Here is an 18814-nt window from a genome sequence, read left to right on the forward strand (position 1 = left end):
GGTAGCAACGGTCTCTGTTAACACTGTTCGGGGAAAATACAATCTTTATGTATGATCAGTTTTGTTTAATTGATTGAATAGTGTGTGATGGGTGTTTCTCCCCCCTCCCCCTTTGCTTATTTTGATACTGTCAACAGACCCCTGAAACTCTTAATATTTACATGCTCTTTGCAATGTTAGGACCATTTCATTATTTTAAAACAAATGTGTAGGCCCTCAATACTTGCAATGTGATCACAGTGAATTGCTTGTGAGAAATAGAAGCTAGTGAACAGGATGAAATGTTTCAACTCAGACAATCAACCACTTCAAATCTTTATTTCCATCTACTTTAAAACTAAACTATAATGGAAATGATTTGGTATATCTATAGTTTTTTCAATTCTGGATAATTTATTTATTAAAGCTGTGAAGTGTGTCATCTAGTTGTTGACTTTCTCAAAGTACTCCTTTGAACCTTCTGGAGTTGGCTTGATCTGAAAAACAAAAACTTGCATAGTAAGCGAACTGATCATCCAAAAACAATGTACTGTTGGGCGACCAAGACAAAGTCCTTGTTACTCATATTTTGGTGCTTGCATTCATTTTATTTGTCTGAGGCCCTGGCAGGGTAGTGAAGGAGAGTGGCCTCACCGTAGGAGAGTCGGGGGTCCAGCTAGCAGGGCATACTTCACCGTGAGTCTCCACAAACTGGAAGGCCCTCACCAAACGCAGGGTCTCATCCACACAGCGGCCCACTGGCAGGTCGTTGACGCTCATGTGCTTCACCACACCACTTGGATCAATGATAAACAGTCCCCTAATGGACAAACAGACAATGGATAACTACTCAATATCATGGTAGAAATACATACAATGCTGTGTTAAATAAACTATTGGGAATAGGTTGCCATTTAGAATGCACAGTACCTCAGTGCAATGCCAGGACCCTCCAGAAGTATGCCATAGTCTCTGGACACCTGTTTGTTGAGGTCTGCCAGCAGGGGGATGTGGATGTCACCCAAACCTCCAGCCTGAGAACAAGACACATGACAGCTTTAAACAGTCTTGGCATTCTCAATGCATTTTGATAAACAGGTGTGCCTTGTTAAAAGTGAATTTGTGGAATTTCTTTCCTTAATGTGTTTGAGCCAATCAGTTGTGTTGTGACAAGGTAGAGTGGTATACAGAAGACAGCCCTATTTGGTAAAAGACCAAGTCCATATTATGGCAAGAACAGCTCAAATAAGCAAAGAGAAATGACAGTCCATAATTATTTTAAGACATGAAGGTCAGTCAATACAGAACCTTTCAAGAAAGGGTTAGGTTTGGCCAGGGTAGGCCATCATTTTAAAATAATTTGTTATTAACTGACGTGCTAGTTAAATAAAAGGTTTAAAAAGTGTTTGAATTGCAGCAAAGAAACCACTACGAAAGGATACCAATAATAATAAGAGATTTGCTTGGGCCAAGAAACACGAGCAATGGACATTAGACTGGTGGAAACCTATCCTTTGGTCTGATGAGTCCAAATTTAAGATTTTTGGTTCCAACCGCCGTGTCTTTGTGAGACGCAGAGTAGGTAAACAGATGATCTCCGCATGTGTGGTTTCCACCGTGAAGCATAGAGGAGAAAGTGTGATGATGTGGGAGTGCTTTGCTGGTGACACTGACTTATTTAGAATTCAAGGCACACTTAACCAGCATGGCTACCACAGCATTCTGCAGCGATACACCATCCCATCTCTTATGCTTAGTGGGAATATCATTTGTTTTTCAACAGTACAATGACTTAACACACCTCCAGGCTGTGTAAGGACTATTTGACCAAGATGGAATGTGATGGAGTGCTGCATCAGATGACCTGGCCTCCACAATCACCCGACCTCAAACCATTTGAGATGGTTTGGGATGAATTGGACTGCAGAGAAGGAAAACCAGCCAACAAGTGCTCAGTATATGTGGGAACTCCTTCAAGACTGTTGGAAAAGCATTCCAGGTGACTACCTCATGAAGGTGGTTGAGAGTATGTCAAGAATGTTCAAAGCTGTCATCAAGGCTAAGGGTGGCTACTTTGAAGAATCTAAAATCTAACACTTTTGATTACTACATGATTCCATATGTGTTATTTCATAGTTTTGATGTCTTCACTATTATTCTACAATGTAGTAAATAGTAAAAAATAAAGAAAAAATCTGTAATGAGTAGGTGTGTCCAAACTTTAGAATGGTACTGTATATGGAATGATTTCTGTAGGTCTATGGAATACTACCCTAGGTACACCCACTGTACCTTGCGAGGGGTGTTTATCCATGCCAGGTGGGTGAAGTGCGAATCCACCGACACGCCCACCACTTCACAGTTAATGTCATGGAACTCGCTGGCCTTGTCACTGAATGAGATGATCTCTGTCGGACAAACAAACGTGCTGTAATGAGAAAGAAAAAAATGCTTCTGAATAAAATGGCATATCCACAATCTCCTGCTTAAGTATCTGTAGTGCAAAGAACATAGGCCGTTAAATAATTCTAAAGACTAATAAAGTCAAGGACGACATGCAGCTAAACACAGCAATCCATTCTCGTCTTTCCAAGGGAATAGTGCTACTCACAAGTCAAGAGGGTAGAAGAAAAGGACCAGGTATTTGCCCTTAAAGTCATCTAGGCTTATCTCCTTGAACTCGCCATTGTGGACAGCTGTAGCTTTAAAATGTGGTGCGTGCTGAGTGACAGCTGGAGCCCATCCAGCTGTACCTATTGGGAGAAAAATATTAAATTAATAAAGTGGATTCTATATTTAGGGGAATTACAAAAATGTTATAACATTTACTTTATTGCAGGACTTTAATATAATTGTATAAAATTGTTGAGCAGTTAATGAATGTGTTTTGGAAATGCTATTTAATATGCAGAATTGTTGCATCCCCCTCACTTTGATCAACTTCATATCACATTCCCTGTCCATACATACTGGTGGAGAAACAGGTTTTCTGCAGTACAGGACAGGTCAAGATTCTTGAGGCCTTGTTCACTGAATTTCCATGTGGCGAGGCTGATACTTTCAGTCCTCCAGTTGCAACCTTTGCCTAGATGGGGAGGGGTAACGTTAGAGAGGGAGATAGAGAAATTGCACTTCGTGACAACTGTCATTATTGGCGCTGATGATCATTAGACAGTTAGTATAATCAGTGATTATATATTTAGAGTTTTTACTTAAAATGTGGCATTAGCGGTAAGTCTTTATTTGGGCAGAGAGATTTGTCCTGAATAAAATCACAGTGACGTTCCCGTCAAGCTCAGTTGCAACTTTTTGCAACTTCGTCCAATTCGCATTGCCATTTATATAGCTACAACGAAATTATAAATTGCTATTAAACCGTGTGTATTTCAATGCAGCCCACTACTACTGTTAACATTGTAACATAAAAATATTTCTGAATGAACTTACAGAGGTCTTTAATAGTCTCCCAATGGTGGCTGCCATTTTGTATATTGACAAGTGCATAGGCTGAATCGCATTACTGGATGCCAAGGCCTCAATTTGCATTCTTCTAGTGTCCGCGCGCCTCTCCTTCTCATTGGATGAGAAAGCCAGAGGTCCCGGCCCTCTGACCTTCTCCTCCAATGTGTTTTGAGAATGAGGAGAGAGGACACTCACTGCAGCAAATCACATGGCTTTGCCAAAGAGAATAAGGTATAAAGATAGGCTAAAACTGCTTCTTGGATTCTTTACATACAATAGAAATAAGCGGAATCATTTTTATGTAATTAATTTCATTATTCTTTTGGCCAAATTTCATATACACAAATGTAAATTTACAAACAGAAAACCACATTTTCGTACCCTACAAAAAGAAATTGAACTGTATTTTAAGACGGTTAAATGCTCTACTCACAAAAAAGCTGTTAGAATTGTAAGTATATGCATGTCCCTTCAGGTCCTTGTGTAATTGTAATGTGATATTGTACCCCCAAGCTCGATTGTCTATTGTTTGTAATCTATGTATGCTTATGTTCCCTCATGTGTTTTATGTATTGATTTGATATTAATAAAAAACATTTAAAAAAACAACATTAAAAAACATTTTAAAAAGCATGACAACGAAGTGATTTTGGAGGTATGACAACGCGAGACTAGGTAGGACGTGACCGGTCTGACACTCTTGTACAGTAGGTGGCAGTGTATGCACCTCTAGGTTGGATGCGATCCGCAAACACAATTAAAATAAGTGTCTACAGCAGTGCGGTGTTTTAGGGCGTCATACAAATGTTTTGCGCAGGTAGGCTTCCTAATAATAACTTCTCTAGCTAGGTAAAATACCTTTGGAATTTATATATATAATGGAATAGATCTTGCAGAGAACGTTTGTTAGCCAGTAACATAACGTAGCAGGCGTAACTGGTTCGCTATCAGCAGATTTCTTAATTTTGGTCATTGTGCTTGCCAATTTGCGCACTGCCCGGCTCAGGCTGACTCTCGTGAACATGGCAAACGCTCCCTGCCATGTGATCAACTCCGGAAGTAAATTGTACATAACTTGACCTCGACACGTACAATTCAAATGGAGTTATTTCTAAATTTCTTTACATATTAAAACAAACAAAATATGTAACGTATACACAAATAATTCACCGTGACTTTGTGGGTAGTCGTTGCTTTTTCAAATGGATATTAACTTGCTTTATTGGAAAAACGAGGGCAAGGTGAATATCCCATCCATCAACGTATTATATGAGCAATTAATGACATACTGTATGTAGTAAGCCACAGAATGCATATTTAGAATGATTGTTGATCTGAAGTGTTTAAATGCATGTCATTTATTTTCCAGACATTCTTCAGTCGACTACGCCTCTGGTTTAATATTCTTGACCCAAGTTCCTTGCTCTGCTCTGATGTGAGTATCCAGGAAATGTGAATTATGAATTATTACATTTTTTTGTAAACTCCACATGTGACTCGATTGTGGAGAGAACCGTCAGCTGGATTTGAACTACTCTCCGTTCCATTACACATAAGCGTCATTGGACGAATGCGTCTTCTTCTCTTGCTGTACAGATTTGGATGCATAAAGACCTTATCTTTCATATTAGCGATGTCGTTTTTCTAAAACAAAAGGTTAAATTGATACACACTTTTTTATAGGGTTAGGGTTCACACATGGCCGTATTTCGATGTTACAGGGCTTGTTTACATAATACAGGGAGGACCTGTGCTGATTAGCTATCTGTAGTGCTGAGCAATTAGTGCTTTGAGGTCGTTTCGATTATTTAAAAAATGGTTTTCGGTTTAGATTTTTTTTAAACATTAAGTGCATTATGTAGGTTGCATGCTATAACAACATAGATTACAACAATTAATAAGACCCATGATAGTAGTGACTGTCCATTACTGCTTATCCATCTATCCACATGACTTTAATACAATATTTCAGTTGTGTATTTTACATTTTGTTTGATTCTTCAAAGTAAATAAGGCATACTTTTATGACGGCTGAATACCAACTATCAATCACTTAGATCTCATGTATTCTTTACCGCCACCAACTAAACAGGAGTACAACTCCCTTATACTTTGCTTGAAAAAATAAACCAACAAATACTCTACCATCTAACACACACTCACAAAAAAATCAAAAACACCACCACACCACTCCACTATTTAAATCTATTTATTCCTACCTCATGCCAACAACCTGAAAGGATGGGACACCACCACTTAACACACCCTGTAACTCTTCTGATGTCAAGTCTCGTACACCCAAATACCTCTCTGCAGCTGCCACCATAACCTCAATTTTCTGCGACTTGCATTCCATCCCTGCAGTACAGTTGATAACCATTGCTATAAATGATAAAAATCCAATCTTACTGAAAAATATATCACTTGTTGGCCTATCCCTCTGTAGTGGTACAGGTGTACTACTCACACCACTCCTCTCAGGATCCCTCCCCATTGACCTATCTTACTCTACTTTCTTCAATGCCTCAGCATATGACAACTTCTGCACTACTCTAACCCTGGAAACTGTATAGGAGATGTTATTATAATTAATTCTATGATTTGATATTTGATAGAGCGGTGGTAGGCAGCAGCAGGCTCGTAAGCATTTATTCAAACTGCATTTTCCTCCTTGCCAGCAGCTCTTCGCAATGCTTGAAACACAGCGCTGTTTATGACTTCAAGCCTATCAACTCCCGAGACTAGGCTGGCAATACTATAGTACCTATAAGAACATCCAGTAGTCAAAGGTATATGAAATACAAATGGTATATAGAGAAATAGTCCTATAATAACTACAACCTAAAACTTCTTAACTGGGAATATTGAAGACTCATGTTAAAAGGAACCACCAGCTTTGATATGTTCTGAGCAAGGAACTTAAACGTTAGCTTTTTTACATACCACATATTTGCACTTTTACTTCTCCAACACTGTTTTAGCATTATTTAAACCAAATTGAACATGTTTCATTATTTATTTGAGGCTAAACTGATTTTATTTATGTTTATGACAATATATATATATTTCTATTAAGTTAAAATAAGTGTTCATTCAGTTGTTGTAATTGTTATATATACAGTGGGGCAAAAAAGTATTGTCAGCCACCAATTGTGCAAGTTCTCCCACTTAAAAATATGAGAGAGGCCTGTAATTTTCATCATAGGTACACTTCAACTATGACAGACAAAATGAGAAAAAGAAATCCAGAAAATCACTGTAGGATTTTTAATGAATTTATTTGCAAATTATGGTGGAAAATAAGTATTTGGTCACCTACAAACAAGCAAGATTTCTGTCTCTCACAGACCTGTAACTTCTTCTTTAAGAGGCTCCTCTGTCCTCCACTCGTTACCTGTATTAATGGAACCTGTTTGAACTTGTTATCAGTATAAAAGACACCTGTCCACAACCTCAAACAGTCACACTCCAAACTCCACTATGGCCAAGACCAAAGAGCTGTCAAAGGACACCAGAAACAAAATTGTAGACCTGCACCAGGCTGGGAAGACTGAATCTGCAATAGGTAAGCAGCTTGGTTTGAAGAAATCAACTGTGGGAGCAATTATTAGGAAATAGAAGACATACAAGACCACTGATAATCTCCTATCGCAGTCTGCTGTCCTCACATGCTTCAAGATGTCTACCATTGTTCCTGTACCCAGGAAAGCAAAGGTAACTGAACTAAATGACTATCGCCACGTAGCGCTCACTTCTGTCGTCATGAAGGGCTTTGAGAGACTAATCAAGGAACATATATCACATCTACCATCTACCCTAGACACACTTTAATTTGCTTACCGCCCAATAGATCCACAGACGATGGAATCGCCATTATACTGCACACTGCCTTATCCCATCTGGACAAGAGGAATACTTATGTAAGAATGCTGTTCATTGACTATAGCTCAGCATTCAACCCCATAGTACCCTCCAAGTTCATCATTAAGCTCGGGGCCCTGGGTTTGAACCCCGCCCTGTGCAACTGGGTCCTGGACTTTCTGATGTGCCGCCCCCAGGTGGTGAAGGTAGGAAACCTCCACTTCGCTGATCCTCAACACGGGAACCCCACAAGGGTGCATGCTCAGCCCCTCCTGTACTCCCTCTTCACCCATGACTGCGTGGCCACGCACTACCTCCAAGTCAATCAAGTTTGCAGACGATGCAACAGTAGTATGCCTGATTACCAACAATGACGAGACAGCCTACAGGGAGGAGGTGAGGGCCCTGGGAGAGTGGTGCCAGGAATATAACTTCTCACTCAATGTCAACAAAACAAAGGAGCTGATCGTGGACTTCAGGAAACAGCAGAGGGTGCACCCCCCTATCCATATCGACGGGACCGCAGTGGAGAAGGTGGGAAGCTTCAAGTTCCTCGGTGTACACATCACTGACAAACTGAACTGATCCACCCACACAGACAGTCTGGTGAAGAAGGTGCAACAGCGCCTCTTCAACCTCAGGAGGCTGAAAATATTTTGCCTTGGCACCTAAAACCCTCAAACTTTTACAGATGCAAAATTGAGAGCATCCTGTCAGGCTGTATCACAGCCTGGTATGGCAACCGCAAGACTCTCCAGAGGGTGGTGCGGTCCGCCCAACGCATCACTGGGGGCAAACTACCTGCTCTCCAGGACATCTACAGCACCCTATGTCACAGGAAGGCCAAAAAGATCAAGGGCAACAACCACCCAAGCCACTGCCTGTTCACTCCGCTATCATCCAGAAGGTGAGGTCAGTACAGGTGCATCAAAGCTGGGACCGAGAAGCTGTTTTTCCGTCTATCTCAAGGCCATCAGACTGTTAAATAGCCATCACTAGCACCTTAGAGTCAGCTGCCCCATATACATAGACTTGAAATCACTGGCCACTTTAATAGTGGAACACTAGTCGCTTTAATAATGTTTACATATTTTGCATTACTCATCTCATATGTGTGTGTATATACTGTATTTTAGTCTATGCCGTTCCGACATTGCTCGTCCAAGTATTTATATATTCCTTTACTTTAGATTTGTGTGTATTGTTGTGAAATTAATGGATATTACTTGTTAGATATTACTGCACTGTTGGAGCTAGAAACACAAGCATTTTGCTACACCCGCAATAACATCTGCTAAATGTGTATGTGACCAATAAGATTTGATTTGAGATGGAGTATTTGGCTGTTTTGGCTTCCAGAGCCAATTCACCTTTAATTAGGGCTAGGCGTCCCGTCAACGGGGCAGTTGTAAATAATGCAGCGCCGTGTGTCACGATCGCAGATTTTAGAGAAACATCAAATGTTGTTAATATAACTGCACTGTCCTATTTACAGTAACTATTACTGTGAAATAATGGGATGCTATTGTCTGAGGAGAACTCCTAACAACAAAACACTTTCCCCCCCCCACCGCAATAGGTTTGATAAATTCACCTCTGAAGGTGAAATGTGTACTTAAATCAGAACAAGATTTCAGAATGCATCATCCAAAGGGTCCCAGAGATAACACGAAGTGTCGTTTTGTTCGATAAAATCCTTTTTCATATCCTAAAAAGGTCCATATAACATGCACAATCAATTTTGTATTTCCACTTGTTCAATTTGCAAAGAAAGGAATCTGTGAATCTAACCCTAAACTTTTTTTCATCCAGTCAAATCACGTTTATTTTATTCCTCAGAGATCCTAGAACGTAGCCAGACTTCACTGTATAATTAGGGGTGAAGTATATCTTTATGACACCATATTTGACCGATGACACGGGCGGTCTTCACTTGATTGACTGTAACGTTGTCAAATAAGCACCAATTGGGGTCAAACAAAGCTAGCTAAATAGCCAATGAGCTGGGAAACCCCGTATCTGTCACAACATTTGGCTGCTAACCTTGTGCGACAGCAAGCCTTTTCCTTTTGGACAAACATTGCAAGAATATGGAGAGTTATGAAAACTGGGTGTTTTGCAAATGTTGAACTTACAATATGGCTCCTAATACGGGAAAAGCTAAATCAAAGTCCAAGTATACAGATTTTACGATATTCTTGTAGAAAGATTTAATTCAAATGTGTCCTTCACAATTTTCCCAAATGTACCTGGGTGACTTCATACTAAATGCCACGTAGCTTGCTCATACTTCAAGTTATCAGTCTGAAACATACACTGCTGCCCTCTTGTGGACACCATCTGAATTACAACCAGAGTGATGGCTAGATTTGGGACCTTTCTGTTGCATTTCAAAGATGGTGGTAGAAAGAAAATACAAAAAAAAAAAACGTTTATTTTCTTTTGTATTTTCTTCTACCAGATCTATTGTTATATTCTCCTACATTCAATTCATATTTCTACGAACTTCAGTATTTCCTTTCAAATGCTACCAAGAATATGCATATCCTTCAGGTCCTGAACATTGAAAAAAAGGGGGCTATCCCTGAGAAGTTTTAAACAGAACATGTAAGGTCCTTGGACTATAAGGATTAACGTTAGGCTCCTTTAGTGCATTATTTGGCTAGACTTGAACTTGCAGGCGTTAAAACATTGACTGTCCCGCAAAGGTCCACTTTGCAAAAAGTCAACTTAACCTTGCTCTGGCCATGCAATCCCGTGGCTCCATACGGAGGGTGTGAGATGCAATTGCGTAGCCTCTGGAGGCTTTGGGAGGCCAAATCGAGCTCCGAACTGCATAGACGCACACCTCCCAAATTTTGTAACAACGGAGAGGGTTCCGTATAGCTCTGCATTTTCATGACTGGTTGATGGTAGGTGGGAGCAGGAGGTCCTGTATAAATAAACTCCCTTCCTTGGCAACAGCTCTGCTCCAGGAAGCGCAAGAAGTATGAATGCTCTGACTTCTTCGGGGGCCGCATCGAAATCCTTGCTGTACAGCATTTTTTTCTACGCGGCCTCCGTAGAAGTCAGAGAATTCCTGCTTCTTGCTCTTTGCAGAGCAGAGCTGTTGTAAAGGAAGTGAGTTTGTTTATACAGGACCTCCCGTCCCAACCTACCGTCAACCAACCATGTCAATGCAGAGGTATACAGAGCCCTCCACATTGTTACACAATTTGGGAGGCACACAGCGATGTGGTACAGAGTTTGATTTTGCCTCTGGAGGCTCTGCAATTGTGTTAACCCTCCTTACGGAGCCTCCGGATTGCATTGCCAGAGCAAGCATAAATTGTATTTAAGGCTGTAGAGTAGACCAGTGGTTTTCAACCGGTGTGCTGCGGCACACTGGTGTGCCTTGAGGAACTACCAGGTGTGCTGCGAAACCTTTCCTAATCTTGATTTTTAAAAATTAACGCTCACTTACAAACGTGACCAGTGGCATGAATGTCGGTTTTTGACTTAGGCGCACCAGTGCCGTTCAGATAATTCATTGAATGGCACACATGGTTACATCTGCATCTTTGTTTCAAGTCCAGTGCGCAGGAGCTGTTGTTACAGTTGTATCATTTGAGGGGTGCTCATCACAAGCAAAATTATTTGTATAATTTTACTTTGCCTGTGAGAACCATTAGCGAAGGTCTGCGGCTTTGCAGTAACGAACCTGGTCTCAGAGCATTTCGTATTATTATGTATATAAATCCAGGACATTATATTTAGTATGGTGTGTTACATTTGGTATGGTTACATAAGATGGATGGTTACTAAAGGCAAAAATGAAAGGGGTATAACGCGAACGTTTAGCATCTCAAAGGTTGCAAGTTCGAATCTCAGCACAGAACATTTTAGCTAATTACTAACTTTTCAACTACTTAGCATGTTAGATAACCCTAACCTTAACCCTTTTAGCTAACCTTAACCTTAATCCTTTTAGCTAGCCGTTCCCCTAATCTTAACCCTTTAACCTAACTCTTAAACTTAACCCTAACTCTTAACCCCTAGCCTAGCTAACTTTAGCAACCTATCTAGAATTCGTAACATATCATACTTTTTGCAAATTCATTACATATAAATGAATTATCATTCGTAACAATTCATACATACCACACGGAATGTAACATAAATGGAGTGTCTCAGATTAATTTACAGAATAATACAAAATGCTTTGAGACCAGGTTGCAGTACCACAGTGTCTTACTAACAAACAGAGCATGGCGTTGTCTGTGGTTGCACCTTTACAATGCAGAAAACCGCTCGTGCTAGACCTTTCCGTTCAAAAGTGAGACCTATTTTACCGAAGTTTAAAGCGGTACACACAAATTAACCATGAGTAAGGAATTATGAAAATAGTTTAAATAAACTCTATTTAATCTATGAAAAATGTTTGTCACCGAAAATGTATGGATCAGAAAAGTTTTTATCACATCAAGTTGTGCCACGGTTAAAAGAAGGTTGAAAACCACTAGAGTAGACTGTGAACAGTTCACTCACACAGGAGGCCCCACTGAGTCAAATTTGGGGCTATGTCACAGATCTCTTTTGCTATGTGTTCTTGCTGCACAGAGAATTTCAAGCACCATGAATTGTAGCTCACAAAGGTGAAAAATGTATATTAAAATTAGTTTTTTTCTTTTTCTCAGGCTGAAATCGAAAATGCCCACTCACTCATTGGAAGTGTGGAGAGAATGGTGCAAGATGAAAAGGTAGGCTAAAATTGCTCACAAGGTAAGTTTTTCTATCATTATGGCAAATGTTTTCATTTGACACATTTTAAATCAAGTTCTGTTTCCTCTAGGCTGGAGATGCAGCATGGGTACTTTCTCTTGTAAGTGAGATACTACAACCAGCTAAGTCTACAACCTGTACTAAATCTGGCTTGTACAGAAACAAACTGTCTATCATCAGAGCGAATTGAAAAATTATAACATCATACACTACCGTTCAAAGGTTAGGGGTCACATTTGAAATGTTCTTGTTTTTGAAATAACCTTTTTTTTGTCCATTTAAAATAACATCAAATTGATCAGACACACAGTGTAGACATTGTTGTAAATGACTATTGTAGCTGGAAACGGCTGATTGAAAAAATAAACAATAATAATAATAATACTGGAATATCTACATTGGTCGACAGAGGCCCATTATCAGCAACCATCACTCCTGTGTTCCAATGGCATGTTGTGTTTGCTAATCCAAGTTTATTATTTTAAAAGGCTAATTGATCATTAGAAAACACTTTTGCAATTATGTTAGCATGGCTGAAAACTGTTTTTCTGATTAAAGAAGCAATAAAACTGTCCGCCTTTAGACAATTTGAGTATCTGGAGCATCAGCATTTGTGCTCCAGATACTCAACTTGTCTAAAGGCCAGTTGTATTGCTTCTTTAATCAGAACAACCGTTTTCAGTTATGCTAACATAATTGTAGAAGGGTTTTCTAATGATCAATTAGCCTTTTAAAATTATAAACTTGGATTAGCTAACACAACATGCCATTGGAACGCAGGAGTGTTGGTTGCTGATAATGGGCCTCTGTACGGAATATGTAGATATTCCATTAAAAATCTGCTGTTTCCAGCTACAATAGTCATTTACAACATGAACAATGTCTACACTGTATTTCTGATCAATTTGATGTTATTTTAATGGACAAAAAATGTGCTTTTCTTTCAAACGAGGACATTTCTACGTGACCCCAAACGTTAGAACGGTAGTGTACATTATGGCTTGATTATGGCATTTATTTTGATATCTTCCAAAGTTTTGATCTCTGTTTCTGCAGTCTTCTGTTCATGCTGGTACTGGTGCTATACTTCCAGCTGTTTTCCGTCCTCAAGGTACTGTCTAATTAATCAAGTGAAATGTCTGATCGTAGCCTAGTTCTTTTCTCTGTGCTTTGTTACATTAGTCAAGCCAGTCTTAGAAATCCCAGACTAGGGCAACAAACATGGGTAACATTGTGGGAGGCAGCCCATCTGTCTAGAGCAGGGTCTCCAGCCTGGTTCCTGGAGAGCTACTCTCTTGTAGGTTTTTTCTCCAACCCCAGTTGGAACTAACCTGGTTCATCTTATCCACCAGCTAATTATTAGAATCAGCTGTTCTAGATTCGGGTTGGAGTGAACCTACAGGATGGTACTTCTCCAGGAACAGGGTTGGAGAGCCCTGGTCGAGAGACTAGCTTTTTACAGAAAATAAGGGCAACAAAATCATGATATCTTTTAACGGCATGTTTTAATTTAATTTATTTTTTAGCATTTTTACCAATATCAGCCCCTTTGGTAAGTGTTTTACATTTTATTTCATGGTGTATCACTTTTTACTCTAAATTGTTAGTACAAAAATGTTAATAATCACCCTAAAACTCCCATAGCAATTGCAGCTGGTGTATTTCAATTTCATGGTTATTTCAAATTAATTGATCTCATATTCACCACGCTGTAGTGGTTGATTAACATACTTTTCATTTTCCTTCAGGTTGTTGCCAGCTTTTTGCCACACAGTGGAGTCAAACCGGCTCTATTCTGGCAGGTAAGGGACTTGTAGATGATCACATCAACTGATATAATCATAACCAAGTACCAGTGGAGGCTCCTCAGAGGAGGATGGGGAGGACCATCCTCTTCACTGAAATAATTTATTGAAACATTGTTTTGCAATGAAAGTCTACAGTTGACTTAACAGCACTCTGGGTATATTGACTTCAAAACAAAACCTAGGAGGCCTATGGTTCTTACCCCCTTTCATAGACTTACACAGTAATTATGACAAGTTCCGGAGGACATCCTCCAATCTATCAGTGCTCTTGCAGCATGAACTTACATTTTGTCCATAATCAAAGGAACAGAGAATGAATGTAGTACTGAAAGCTACAGTTCAAAGAGCTAGCTGGTTCTGCCCCTGAACAGGCAGTTAAAATGTTGGTGAGAATTAGTTCTTTGACTGCCTGGTTAAAGAGAGAAATAAAAACAATAGTTGAACAGTTGACTCAAAGATTTAAGACTTCTTGCTTGGCATCTACAATTATTGTACAGAATTCTTGCCACCAACAAAATGTTGAATATTTGGGGTGTACAATCATTGCAGTGCTGCAGATTTTGTTGTGAGGATACAGAATCAATAGACCATTTGTTTTGGTATTGCCATCTGATAGCCTGGTTTCAGGTTCAGGAATGGCTGATTGATCTAAAATTGACCCTAGAAATAGTACTGTTGGGAAATTTGGAGAGACCAGGTCAGTCTTAGTAAAAATATTTATACACATACACACACTCATTCTCGGATGGTTGAGCGGCAGCTCTTGGGGAACTGTGGGGCGTGGTCTTAGAGGGCTGGTGGCCTGGCGGTCGGAAACTTGTGGCGGTGGCTGATGGGTCGCTGGTTCGGGTCCCCATTTTTTTGACCTTGTGGGAGATCTGTCGATGTGCCCTCGAGCAGGATGTTGACCTTGGTTGCTTCTGTGGGTCGCTCTGGATGGGAGTCTGTTAGATGACTGCTGATTCTTTTGAAAAACGTTTCTTAAATGGAAGCAAACGGAGCAAAACGGAATTAGAAACTGGTTTGCAACTGTTGGACTAATGATTACACCCTAGATCAGCTAGATGCAGGCAAGAGTGTGCAAGGCAGTTTTGAATGTGTCACTATCTGTCACCTTGATTATTCAAATGTTTCTCTCAACCTGTGCACCTACATTGTAAACTTTCATTCATAGGCTAGGTTGTTGCAAGCTCATGATAGGTATGAGTAGTAGCCTAAACCTATCAACGTTATGTTGAACTGGGTAAATGGAATATGATTGACAGTCATTCAATATGCTGTAATTGAAAAAGGCCATGCTCATTAAAAAAATTTCCTCCCTCATCTTAAACGTCACTGACTGCCACTGCCTGGTACTCAATATTGTTCACTAAGAAAAATATTTCTGTAGTTTTTGCTTCAGAGTTACAGCGCTGGATTCAATCATGCAAACAGAAACGCATCTTCTGACAAGGTAAATAGTAAAGAAATTACCTTATATTTGCCCAATTATGTCATCCCACACTGTGCTCTGTTATCTACTTTTTCTTTTTATATGCGTATCATGTCTTTTCTCCATCAGGGCATTAAGACCTCTTTGAAGCAGGGTCTGTTGATTGTCGGATCAGTTGCATATGCAACATGTGCAGGGGTGAGTATCACTACTGGGGAAAAATGTTATGTATTTGGTTAATGACATACTTGTAGATTGGGGCGGCAGGTAGCCTAGTGGCTAGAGCGTTGGACCAGTAACCGAAAGGTTGCTAGATCGAATACCCGGGTTGACAAGGTGAAAATCTGTCGTTCTTCCCCTGAACAAGGCAGTTAACCCACTGTTCCTAGGCTGTCATTGTAAATAATAATTTGTTCTTAACTGACTTGCCTAGTTAAATTTAAAAAAGATGATGGCTGTCAGAGCATGTTTGATCATCAAGATAACATCAGGTTTGACTTTACTTGTGTTTCAGGCAATTCCTCAAATAGTCATACAGCGACTTAGCATGAGCAGCCCAGCTGTCCAGATGTTTTTTAGGTCCGTATTACCAATACCCCTCTCAGGTAAGTGCTAAGGATTTGAATAACTATTTCTCACTTGAAAAGTGCACTGAAAGTAAGTGATCTGAGTGCACCTTAGCCACGCTCAAGGTCCTAAACGATATCATAACCGCCATCGATACGAGACAATACTGTGCAGCCGTATTCATCGACCTGGCCAAGCTTTTCGACTCTGTCAACCACCACATTCTTATCGGCAGACTCAACAGCCTTTGTTTCTCAATGGTTTCTCAAATGACTGCCTCACCTGTTTCACCAACTACTTCTCAGGCAGAGTTCAGTGGGTCAAATCGGAGGGCCTGTTGTCTGGACCTCTGGCAGTCTCTATGGGGGTGCCACAGGGTTCAATTTTTGGGCTGACTCTCTTCTCTGTATACATCAATGATGTCGCTCTTGCTGTTGGTGATTCTCTGATCCACCTCTACGCAGACGACACCATTCTGTATACTTCTGGCCCTTCTTTGGACACTGTTAACTAACCTCCAGACAAGCTTCAATGCCATACAACTCTCCTTCCGTGGCCTCCAACTGCTCTTAAATGCAAGTTAAACTAAATGCATGCTCTTCAACCGATTGCTGCCCGCACCTGCCCGCCCCGTCCAGCATCACTACTCTGGACGGTTCTGACTTAGAATTTGTGGACAACTACAAATACCTAGGTGTCTGGTCAGATTGTGAACTCTCCTTCCATACACACATTAAGCATCTCCAATCCAAAATTCAATCAAGAATCGGCTTCCTGTTTCGCAACAAAGCATCCTTCACTCATAAAACTGACTATCCTACTGATCCTTGACTTTGGCGATGTCATTTACAAAAATAGCCTCCAACACTCTACTCAGCAAATTGGATGCAGTCTAGCACAGTGCCATCCGTTTTGTCACCAAAGCCCCATATACTACACACCACTGCGACCTGTATGCTCTCGTTGGCTGGTCTTCGCTTCATGTTCGTTGCCAAACCCACTGGCTCCGGGTCATCTACAAGTCTTTGCTAGGTAAAGCCCCGCCTTATCTCAGCTCACTGGTCACCATAGCAGCACCCACCTGTAGCACGTGCCCCAGCAGGTATATTTCACTGGTCACCCCCAAAGCCTATTCCTCCTTTTGCCTGCCTTTCCTTCCAGTTCTCTGCTGCCAACGACTGGAACGAATTGAAAAAATCACTGAAGCTGGAGACCCATATCTCCCTCTCTAACTTTAAGCACCAGCTGTCAGAGCAGCTCACAGATCACTGCCCTGGTACATAGCTCATCCAACTACCTCATCCCCATTATGTTATTTATTTCTTTGCTCCTATGCACCCCAGTATCTCTACTTGCACACTCATCTTATGCACATCTATCACTCCAGTGTTTAATTGCTAAACTGTCATTATTTTGCCACTATGGCCTATTTATTCCCTTACCTCATTTGCACACACTGTATATAGACTTTTCTATTGTTATTGACTGTATGTTTGTTTATTCCATGTGTGACACTGTGTAGTATGTGTCACACTGCTTTGCTTTATCTTGACCAGGTCAATTGTAAATGAGAACTTGTTCTCAACTGGCCTACCTGGTTAAATAAAGGGACATCAGGGTACCGTTACAAAGAATGATCACAATCCCAATTTTAGATGAACGTTGTTACCATTTCTATCCGGAATCAGTGCCCCAGTGTAATTCTGATTGTGTCTTATGAACAAAGTCCTTGTTGATAGATTTATTGATCAAAGGGTGTTTGTTTCTGAAGCCCTTATCCACATTTATGGATAGGGTAGTGTTCCTTTTCTTAGTTCTGTGCTTTATCCCATAGCCTCCCTGGCCTATTTCAATGTGGTCATTGTCAGAAGTGAGGAGTCTGAGAATGGAATCCAGGTGTTTGATTCCAATGGGAATTATGTTGGAATCTCTCAGGCAGCTGGAGCAAAGGTGAGCGGGAAAAAGTTTGTAGTAAAATGAAGACATCCGCAGGCTCTTTTTTTAATATAATGATCGCTGACATGTTTCCTGGTTAGGCTGTGCGGGAGACTGCTCTCTCCAGGGCTGCTCTGTTAGGCACTACAGCTGCTGTTCCTAATCTTCTTATTTTCCTCTTGCAAAAGTAAGTCACTCGTCTTGTGCTGGGGCTGCATTTCCCACTATGACCTATTCAAGTCTTTAAGGTTAGCTAATCTGTTTTATAAATAGTTGGTGACACGGCTTTGCTAATATTGCCTATGATATGACTAATACAATATGTGCTTTAATCCAGCAAACATTTAGCTTGAAATCAGAAAAATTATGAAGATTTCTTTACCTAAAGCTATGAACAAATTGACCCCATCTTTTTTTCTGTAATTTCAGGGCAAGGTTTCTGCAAAGGAGCCCCCTGCTGGTGGCTCCTATACGTCACATTAGCACTGCAATCGTCCTGGGCCTGATGATCCCAGTGTCCTTCAGTTTCTATCCACAGCTTGGAACGGTAGGACTTAGATACATTAATGCTGTATTTACTGTGCGCTTTCCAAAACCCAAACATACTGCAACTCAACATTTTATTCTCTCTGCTTTACAGATCAAAAAGGAAAAGCTGGAAAAAGAATTAGAGACTGCAGCGGTAAGTGGTGAACTATTCTACCACAGGGGCCTCTGAGGCACCAGCAAACAAGCTCTGCAGACTGCAGTGTGGGAGCAGGAGGACCAAATCCGTGTGACTTCACTGACTGGGCAGCACGAGAAGTAACCTTTACGGCCACGGGATGCAGTGTTGCTTCATACACTAGGATGATGAATTCAGTCATAATTAATTACAAATTGATAAAGGATGGAGTCCATGTTTCGATTCAGTTGAATTTAATAGCTGCAACTTGTAAGTGGATGTAAATTAACAATGCACTGCAAATTAATTGTAATCATGAGTTTAACAATGCCCTTCCTCGTACAG

General features: G+C 40.5%; 2 protein-coding genes across 2 annotated transcripts; one reads left to right on the forward strand and one right to left on the reverse strand.

Moving 5' to 3' along the window:
- Positions 1 to 294: 294 nt before the first annotated feature.
- Positions 295 to 3532, reverse strand: LOC135512472 (thioredoxin-dependent peroxide reductase, mitochondrial-like). Its single transcript, XM_064934532.1, has 7 exons — positions 3427 to 3532; positions 2950 to 3064; positions 2591 to 2732; positions 2272 to 2407; positions 910 to 1013; positions 634 to 799; positions 295 to 476 (listed from the first exon to the last, which is right to left on the reverse strand). Exons 1-7 carry the CDS (start codon positions 3523 to 3525, stop codon positions 423 to 425), a joined length of 816 nt encoding a protein of 271 aa, XP_064790604.1. The 5' UTR covers positions 3526 to 3532; the 3' UTR covers positions 295 to 422.
- A 939-nt stretch (positions 3533 to 4471) lies between these two features.
- Positions 4472 to 18773, forward strand: sfxn4 (sideroflexin 4). Its single transcript, XM_064934531.1, has 14 exons — positions 4472 to 4682; positions 4811 to 4876; positions 11979 to 12041; positions 12134 to 12163; positions 13120 to 13174; positions 13590 to 13615; positions 13812 to 13865; positions 15262 to 15324; positions 15433 to 15501; positions 15818 to 15908; positions 17705 to 17820; positions 17907 to 17992; positions 18235 to 18352; positions 18446 to 18773. Exons 1-14 carry the CDS (start codon positions 4644 to 4646, stop codon positions 18521 to 18523), a joined length of 954 nt encoding a protein of 317 aa, XP_064790603.1. The 5' UTR covers positions 4472 to 4643; the 3' UTR covers positions 18524 to 18773.
- Positions 18774 to 18814: the final 41 nt, after the last annotated feature.

The sequence above is a fragment of the Oncorhynchus masou genome, chromosome 24, assembly GCF_036934945.1.
Source record: "Oncorhynchus masou masou isolate Uvic2021 chromosome 24, UVic_Omas_1.1, whole genome shotgun sequence".
In the NCBI taxonomy this organism is placed as follows: domain Eukaryota; kingdom Metazoa; phylum Chordata; class Actinopteri; order Salmoniformes; family Salmonidae; genus Oncorhynchus; species Oncorhynchus masou.

Bases quoted from the DNA above. Each gene is read 5' to 3' on its own strand.
- LOC135512472 (XM_064934532.1), bottom strand. From the start codon at position 3,525: ATGCAAATTGAGGCCTTGGCATCCAGTAATGCGATTCAGCCTATGCAC. The intron at 3,065-3,426 runs GTAAGTTCATTC...CTCCCCATCTAG, and splicing joins GGAGACTATTAAAGACCTCT to GCAAAGGTTGCAACTGGAGG. The intron at 2,408-2,590 runs GTGAGTAGCACT...TTCTCATTACAG, and splicing joins TTCTTCTACCCTCTTGACTT to CACGTTTGTTTGTCCGACAG.
- sfxn4 (XM_064934531.1), top strand. From the start codon at position 4,644: ATGGATATTAACTTGCTTTATTGGAAAAACGAGGGCAAG. The intron at 4,683-4,810 runs GTGAATATCCCA...TTTATTTTCCAG, and splicing joins ATTGGAAAAACGAGGGCAAG to ACATTCTTCAGTCGACTACG. The intron at 15,502-15,817 runs GTGAGTATCACT...CTTGTGTTTCAG, and splicing joins CATATGCAACATGTGCAGGG to GCAATTCCTCAAATAGTCAT.